The sequence below is a fragment of the Poecilia reticulata genome, chromosome 16 (assembly GCF_904066995.2).
Source record: "Poecilia reticulata chromosome 16, P_reticulata-male-v2, whole genome shotgun sequence".
Taxonomy (NCBI): domain Eukaryota; kingdom Metazoa; phylum Chordata; class Actinopteri; order Cyprinodontiformes; family Poeciliidae; genus Poecilia; species Poecilia reticulata.
The window spans coordinates 25,115,178-25,123,954 of NC_088845.1; the positions used below are offsets into that span (position 1 = coordinate 25,115,178).

Here is an 8,777-nt window from a genome sequence, read left to right on the forward strand (position 1 = left end):
GGTTAGCTTTCACCTTCTCTTTTTGAATTTACTGTTCTTACCTTCAACTTTCAAGTTAGTTCGATGATCTGAAACGTTTTAACAGAGACAAAAAGAAACAGAAGAAATCTGCGTGCTGGCAAACACAGTCATATTTTCATTCCGATTGGTAAATGAAGTTTTGCAACAAAAGGAACTCCAGGAATTTGTTGGCGTACGCACACTTTCACTGATTCATGCATAACTCTGCATTCCACATCCCAAAGTTCAGTTTGTATCAGCGACCTACAAGTTTAGACTTGGCATTGCTATCCTTCTAGAAGGGTTTGCAATCAACTCCATCTTAACTTTGGGTTGTGCGTGTGAAGAAAAAGAAAAACAAAAAGAAAGGAGCATATTGAATCATATGAGGGAAATTAAAATCAACATACAGAATCCAAGCATCTCTCTAAAAATGACACCATGGGTAATCCTCTGTCATACGTGACTGTAGTCACACATTTGGCAGTTTGACATTAAGCGCTTTGCAGGTGTGGCAGTCCACGCTTCAAACTGCTTAGCTTTTTTTTTTTTTGTCCTTGATAATAAAATAGTTCCAGTGCAAACATTCTGCAGAAACAGGAAACCACTGCACTGACTGCTGTCAACTCTCTAACATGACATTCAAGCACGAAAGAATAACGTCACTAGCATGACCCAACATTTAGAAACTGCTTTAACAGCTTTGACAGTAAATTAAGTAAATAATTTATCACCATTTCTTTTATCAGTACAACATGCTGCGGGATCCAGGTCGAGATGGCGGCATACGTAATAAGATATTCAGGTTTGCTGAAGGGATCTCTAAAAATAACGGTTGGGAATCCCAAGAAATGTATCCGGAGCAACCACTTTCTGCTTCCCTCAGAGAAATGATGAAACTAGAGACAAAATAAAGCTGCAAGAAGAAAAAAAAAACTAACCCTGCAACATCAGAGATGAGGCTTCTGTGAAATGACATAATGACATAATGACATAATGACATAATGACGGCTCAGAGCCATGAGATAACTTGGTGGTTCAGTTTAAGACTACATCTTCTGATGATGTGTTGCGTTCAGGTGCGTTGGACAATCAGGCCAAACACCTTATGCTCACCTTATACTTTATTTTTATCAGCTGAATGACACCCTGACATAGTTTACCTGTCAGACCATCATAGAAATGATGAATCACAGAAGTAAATAGATATTTATGTCAGTGGTCTGAATGCTGAGCTGACGGCTCCTGTAAATGTGGCGGACTTGTTGAAGGACGTGTGTCTGCTCCTCCGTCCAGCCCCTGTTCGTGACAGCTGCAGGTAAATATCATGCTTGCCAGGAAAACTGAGTTTAGAACAGAAGTGTTCAGAAAACCACGACCCTGATCAGGTCAATTCACCAGTTCTCTGTCTAAATGTTCTCAGCAGCCGACAACGTGCACACGTATCACTTTTATAACCGTTCGGTCTCAAATCGCTAACATGTTGTAAATACTTAATAGAAAACCAACTGAGTTCTTTTGGCTTTAATTATCCTAGTTAAAGTTTAACTAAAGTCTTCAATTCAGATCCTTGAGCAGTTTTTTTTCTGCTATTGATAAAAGGTGTGGTTCCTTGCAACTTGGTGTAGAATAGATATTAAGTGTGAATATTTTTCTTTGAGCTGTTAAACATTTTAACCCAGTTTGCTCTTTCAATTAAACACATCACACAGTTTATGTTTGACAACATCTCTATTTTTATTTTATTAAGCTTAATCAATTCCAAAGAAAAAGCTTATTTATATGCCATTTTACTCCTTTTCCAGGAAAAAGACCTGTGGCGGTGCCAGCACCGCCCGACAGAATCAGATTTGTGCACAAACAAATAAACCAAACAGACATACAAGCAAAAATGTGCTTTAGTTTCTCGTTTCAAATTTTCTGTATATATAAAAAAAAGATTTATCTTTAAATAATTGCATACAAAAATAAGCCAAAGATTTCAAACATTAATCATTACTATCTTATAAGCTACATACTCCAAAGAGGAACATAGCAGCGGTACATAAGACGGTTAACGGTTAGTTTTCACTTCCCCCTCACCCACCACATGTACACAGTACAGTTAGATGTTCGTAGTGCAAAGCAGTGCTTTATCTCACCTCATCAGATTTGGTCTACTCAAACAGAGTTACACTGAAACCCAGCCAGCTCAGACAGGCAGCTGTGTCTCCTATCCTGTTACAGTGTTTTTTCTTTTTTTTTTTTTACCATCAAGCAAATAACGCACAAGCCGGTGTAAAAACACACACACACACACACACAAATACAACACAGGGCATGCATACAATGCATACAATTTTAGAACTGTAAACAAACACATCTTTCAGTGTGAACGTTGTGCCCAAGATGCTTTTCAGGATCGCAGAAGGCCACCGGCGGGGCGGACTGCGGCGAACACCCAGAGGGGGCTTGCAGACACAGGAAGCATGATTTGTGGGATTTCAAGTTGCCACTTGCTTCTAACTGTTCCAGTTCACCGTGCAGGAAGCCCACCGAGCAGGAAGCCCACCGTGGGAACCACGTCGCTTACGTCTCCATGCTGCGCAGGTCGCTCTGGTCCAGACGCGTCTCTTAACGGCGGATGCGCCGTCTGGGGTGCAGCACACGGGTTGGCTGACCTTGAAGTGTCATAACTTCAGATGGGAAATTTTGTTTTCTTAGTGCTTCCCCTATTCAGTTCTGCACAGTCCAGACCTCAACGTCTTGCACGATGAAGTCTTCGTTGGTGGAAAGAGGAGCGTTGCGGAAGGTGGGGCAGGAAAAGCTGGCGCCGTGGTACAAGTCAGCATCCAGCCATAGAGCAAAGCCAGCCCTATAAAAAAAAGAGAAAACATTTAGGAAATTAGAAATTAAATCTTTAACTTCTTATTATTATTGCTTTATCATAAACTGCCTCTTCCATATTAGCCATGAGTGAAGGAAAGGAGAACTTACCCTCCTCCTCCAATCTGTAGTGATTCCCAGTTGCCACTCACAAAGTAGGAGTTCTCCCCGCTCCACCTGTATTGCTAATGAGAATTAAACACAAATTAGTCAATTGTACTTTTTTTTTTTTTTTTTTTTGCTGATACTAAATGTATAATAAGAGCTTTCCCATTGATAATAAAAATGGAGTCCACTCCTACCTGGAAGTCAGGATTGAAGCTGAACAAGAAGGTCTCGCCCGTTCCGTAGCAGTATTTACTGACTCTGAATGGATCCGAACAAAAAGCTCCAAACACCTGAAAGCAACATAAGTTAGCAGCTCATTAGTCAATGTTTTTTTTTTTTTTTTTTTGGTTTGTTTGCATTTCAAAATCTGTGTTGAAACCAACAGTCAAGATACAAACCTTTTTGTGCATGTCTCTGATGACCAGCAGCACGGGGCTGTCCAGGTCAGCCATGTTCCTGTAGAGCGTCTTTAGGCTGCTCCCGTGGTTGATGGTGCTATAAACTAGTTGCCACGGATACCCCTGGGTCCTTGAAGGCAAGTTGGCTGCAATCTGTTTGCGGGAAAGAAAAAAGAAAAAAAGTCTTGGATCAAATGATGCTCTTATACATCTAATGCTAGCTTTTTCAAGTCCAAAAATAATAACACAAAAGTAAGTTTTCCATTAGAGCTGAACGGCTTTGAGGAGTGAAACTCACCTTCTGTAGGTGAAAGTCATCCAGCAGCTGGCTCGCATGGCTCAGGACAGGAAAGTCATCCTCAACCTCCTGGAACTCGGTCTCATCCACCTCAGACTCCAGGGAGCTGCAGAGACTCAGGCGGCGCTTTGAGTCCTTCACAGTGATGATCTGGACAGAAGATGTAGACAGAGCCATGAGAAAACTGTTGCCATCCCCCACACATTTTTTTTCTCCTTTTTGCCTGACATTCCTTTTTCACATACAGACTTATCCTACAGATACGCAGCTGTAAGTAAAAACCCTGAGAGCTTGACATCAAATAATCCCCCCCCCCCCACTCGCCTGTTTCCCGCTCTTAATCTCACCTCAACGTACGGCTCCGCACAGTCACTGGCGAAATAAAGCACTCGGATATTTTTCTGCATTTTCTTCATAGCTCCTGAGCTGTCTGTCAACCTCTGCGCTCTGCTCTTCCACATGTCTGCTCTCTCTGGAGGGAAACTCTCTCCCCTTATATACCGTGTGCGGCGCTTTCACTTTCATTAGTCGGAAATCCAACCGCGTCGCTGCTTATTGGTTAACCGTCGCGACTAGAGTTTTGCTTTCCTTCATACATGGAAACGGAAACCTTGCCCCGAGCTACAGCGGAGGAGGAGGAGGAGGAGGAGAAAGGATGCCCATATAAGGAAGGTGGGTTACGGTAACAGAGGAGGGGCGATGTTCTCCTAACATTCTCCTGAAGAATGTGTTGGCCTGTTGAGAGCGGAGCTCAACAATCTCTGACTTGTTTTCTTATTTTTCTTCCTTTGCCTGAGCAAAAAAAAACTCACCTCCCACTTCTTTGCAGCCTTGGGCTTGCTGGCCGGTTTTCTGAAGGCCTTGCTGACTCCGTTCGTGTCCTTGTCCACGACACGGTAGGCGCTGTGGCATTTCATCCTGACGTTGTTGGAGGGCTTTCTGGGCTTCTTCTCGCCTTTGCTGTAGATGTCTGGAGACCATTGGACGAAGAAGGTGTAGAGGTGGTCAACCCTGCAGGGCAAAGGGGAGCGAAGATGCATTAATTTCGAATAAAGTGCAGCATGCAAAACTGGAGGCACATTGAGAAACCCCATGCAGGTTTTGACATCCTGCTCAACGAGGCCCTGCATGATTGGTTGATTATCTAAACTCAATAGTGATGTCAGACTTGCAGAGAACATGCCAAGGCACATACAATCAGGGTGATTTCTAAGCTTGTACTTAGTGTTAGCATTATGTCATTTTGAATTGAATAGGGAGTTGTTTTTGTTGCATTGCTTCATGCTGTGTTGAAAATGTGTATCATTTTCTGCAAATAAATGCCAGAAATAAGAATATTTTTTTATTTAGAATGAGAGCGAACTGTTGTCAAATAAATATAAATGATTCTTTTAGAGTAAACGTAGGAAACAAAAGTTTTTCTATAGACTGGTGTGTGTGCAATGGTGAGAATGAAAAAAAAATGCAAAATGTTATTTTAAATTGTGAATTAAATTGATAAAGTTGTTAATGTGCACAAATAGCTGGAAACTGAGACATTCTACCCAGTTACAGCTTGGCAGGGATGAATTATTAATTACTAATTCAGCCCTGCAAAACAAATGTTGGGGAATTAAACGCTAATATTAAACATGATTTATTAAAATTTTCTCAGAGTCTGACTCTGTCAAATGTCAAAAATATATAAAAAATAAATAAATAAATGAAACATAATGGCTTAAAAAATTGCACTGCAAAAATTGCAGATTCCCCAATGTAATAAAAAAAAATAACTACATCTGTCATTAAAAAAATAATAATAAAATACTCAAAACAAAACATAGAAGTAGTTTATTTTGCAAGACTTGTTCCACGAAAGAGAAACACTTTAATGCTACTTTTACAAACATGCTGTCCTGTCAGCGCATATGGAAAACCATACAGAGCAGCACATTCACCACTGTCAGAGCTACTTACTCTCCAACGCTGTAGGTAATTCCCATAACTGAAGACGACACCGTAGATGCTTAAGAGCTGAAGACAAGTTGATAGCCTGAAGGTTCACAGCCGAAGTAGCGTTCCCACCTCGGCCCTGCCATCCCCACAATTTATAGGAGCGGATCATTTTGCTGAGATAAGCCCCTTTGACCATAAACCCTCCCTCCCTCTCTCCACACGGCCTGCACGTAACTCTGTGGGCCGTGCGAACCTGTGCCTTGAAAACCAACGCTGGTGAAACATTAACCTGACCTGCTCCGGGTGTCCGTCCTGTCGTTTGGTGGGAGTTCATGCAGTTATTGTGTCAAATTAAGGCTCACTTAAAGAAAATGGTGAGTTGACAGAGAGATAGCGGGCCTGAAAGTGTGTCGTTCAGATTGATTATCCTTTTTTATTTTGTCTTTCTGGCTCCTTGGGCCCCTGATAGACCTTATCGTCCCATTAGGAGTGCAGATACGGAAGATTCCTTTGCATTGCAACACAATTTTTATTACATTTTTTAAAAATAATTAAAGCCATTTGTGCACTTCATGTTTTCCCTCATTTTCATTCTAGAGTTCATTTAAGATGAGTCAATTAATGGTGTGCATTTCCTTTGAAATTGTTTCTACTCGACTGAATAAGGAGTTTTCCCATTTTCATTTTTCAGGTGGTTGCACGAATGTATAAAGGCATTACATCACTGCTTGATTATCATGATTATCACAAGTTGTTATTTCCCTGTGATTTTCCTAAAACATTAGAAACATCCCTTGTTGACATTGTCGGACAGGGATTGTGTCTGGAAACACATTTTCATCGCATCTCGGAGGTTGCGATGAGGTCAAAACCATTTCAGTCGTTTTGTTTATTCTGTTTCAGATCATTGATCATTTGTTTTTGTTGGAGGGTTTGAAAAACACGGGGGGCCCGTGACATCCGAGCACGCTCCACCCTGTCCATTGTCTCACTCTCGGTGTTTACCTTTGAGATTTAATCAGAAAGGGCGAGTATAGCGTCGATAATTTGTCAGCAATCCATTATTCAATACTCTGCCATTCAGACGTAATGAGTTGTTAAGTATTGCCACGCTGGTGTTCAGACTAAACTGGTGTCTCAAGAGAGATAGATTAAGCATTTTGAAGATCGGCATCCAGAGACGTTTGATCTGTAAACCTACAAAGGCAACTTTGAAGCTGTCGTCGAGTTTGGCTCTGCAAATTTCCAGAGACCTCTATTTGAGTGGATTAAGGATTTTGAGCCCTTCTGAATCAATCAATCAATACAGCAGTACGGAGTATAGATAAGGGCGTTTTTATTCCCAGTGACAGCACTGTATCAGGATTTGGGGCAGTGACAGCAGTGCTTAAGCATACAATTTTGTTGGTCTTCAGATAAGTCTGGGGTCACGAATCAGCCGTGACATCCTTACACAAGAGAAACAGTGAGGAAGATCAATGCGAGGTAGGGCCTCGCATTGATCGATAACAAGATCGATAACACACACACACACACACACACGAGCACACTTAAAAAATCTTCTAAAATAGTTGCATTTATAGTGATGTGTTACTTTTGAGCCACACGCAGCGTTTTTGCATTACATTTTTGCATGTAGACCAAAAACGTAAATTTTGGTCTCAAAGTTTTCCATGAACTTCCTGTGTTCAAATTGAACCCTGGTTTTCTTTCAATGATTGCTTTTTTTTTTTGTCCACTTTTCCATAAAGGCTCGAATTATTGGGTTCACAAATATTAGATGTTTTGTTACCAGATTCTCCCAGCCCATCACCTGCCTCTCAACGCTCTCCTCGTCCAGTCAGACAGCTTTCACATCTGTGTTGCCATGATAGGCTGAACAGAAATGTGTGAGATATCTGTCCAGCCACGGCATCGTGGCATTAAAAACCTCGACACGAGCTGCACCAAAAGCCTTGATTAAAACTACTTTTTCACGTGACGCTTGGATCTTTTGATAGAAAACTATTTTGAGGATTACTTTAAGTCAGTGTGTTTCTGTGAAACGGGGCTATGAACTGTGTGTAGGTCATTTCTGTGTGTATCATTACTCTGTAAGTAAATCTGATGTGGTTACACAATGAATATTTCCTGGGCTGGATGACTGACCTCTCCCCCAGTTCCTGGAAATCCGTTCTTTCTTACACTTGCAGCAGCAACACGTGGAGAGTTGTGGAGCAGCTTCCCCACCAAAGGCTCTACATGAAACCATCCACCACCTGTTATTGTTATTCAATCCAAAGCACACATTCTAGTTTGATAGTCTAGAATGAAAATGCATGGAGTTATCCTGTTCTTAGAGCGCTTCACTTGTTTCTTTTGTGGCTCCCTGTTTTGACAAAATGTCATCACGTGGGTCACAAAGGTACACTTCTCAAGCGTCTTATCAAATTTGAATTTAGATGGATTTTTTTATACACAGGTCCTTCTCAAAAAAATTGCATATTGTGATAAAGTTCATTATTTTCCATAATGTAATGATAAAAATTAAACTGTCTTATATTTTAGATTCATTGCACATCAACTGAAATATTTCAGGCCTTTTATTGTTTTGATACTGATGATTTTGGCATACAGCTCATGAAAATCCAAAATCCCTGTCTCAAAAAATTTGCATATTTCATCCAACCAATAAAAGAAAAGTGTTTTAATACCAAAAAAGTCAACCTTCAAATAATTATGTTCAGTTATGCACTCAGGAATCCTTTTGCAGAAATGACTGCTTCAGTGCAGTGTGGCATGGAGGCAATCAGCCTGTGGCACTGCTGAGGTGTTATGGAGGCCCAGGATGCTTCAATAGCCTTAAGCTCATCCAGAGTTTTGGGTCTTGCGTCTCTCAATTTTCTCTTCACAATATCCCACAGATTCTCTATGGGGTTCAGGTCAGGAGAGTTGGCAGGCCAATTGAGCACAGTAATACCATGGTCAGTGGTTTTGGCACTATGAGCAGGTGCCAGGTCGTGCTGAAAAATGAAATCTTCATCTCCATAAAGCTTTTCAGCAGATGGAAGCATGAAGGGCTCCAAAATCTTCTGATAGCTGCTGCATTGACCCTGCCCTTGATAAAACACAGTGGACCAACACCAGCAGCTGACATGGCTCCCCAGACCATTACTGACTGTGGGTACTTGACC

General features: G+C 41.3%; 1 protein-coding gene across 2 annotated transcripts; it reads right to left on the bottom strand.

Moving 5' to 3' along the window:
* Positions 1–1,712: 1,712 nt before the first annotated feature.
* ncoa7a (nuclear receptor coactivator 7a) lies at positions 1,713–5,772 on the bottom strand. 2 transcript variants are annotated; one of them, XM_008432082.3, is made up of 7 exons: positions 5,626–5,772; positions 4,482–4,680; positions 3,670–3,819; positions 3,372–3,524; positions 3,168–3,263; positions 2,977–3,050; positions 1,713–2,854 (listed from the first exon to the last, which is right to left on the bottom strand). In XM_008432082.3, the coding sequence occupies exons 1-7, from the start codon at positions 5,649–5,651 to the stop codon at positions 2,716–2,718; spliced, it is 837 nt and encodes a 278-aa protein (XP_008430304.1). In that variant the 5' UTR covers positions 5,652–5,772; the 3' UTR covers positions 1,713–2,715. The 2 variants fall into 2 exon arrangements, with proteins under 2 accessions (XP_008430304.1, XP_008430305.1); XM_008432083.3 differs by lacking the exons at positions 4,482–4,680; positions 5,626–5,772 and adding an exon at positions 4,017–4,226.
* Between the last annotated feature and the right edge of the window lie 3,005 nt (positions 5,773–8,777).

Bases quoted from the DNA above. Each gene is read 5' to 3' on its own strand.
- ncoa7a (XM_008432082.3), bottom strand. From the start codon at position 5,651: ATGGGAATTACCTACAGCGTTGGAGA. The intron at 3,525-3,669 runs GTGAGTTTCACT...TCCCGCAAACAG, and splicing joins ATGACTTTCACCTACAGAAG to ATTGCAGCCAACTTGCCTTC. The intron at 3,051-3,167 runs GTAGGAGTGGAC...AATTCTCATTAG, and splicing joins GCTTCAATCCTGACTTCCAG to CAATACAGGTGGAGCGGGGA.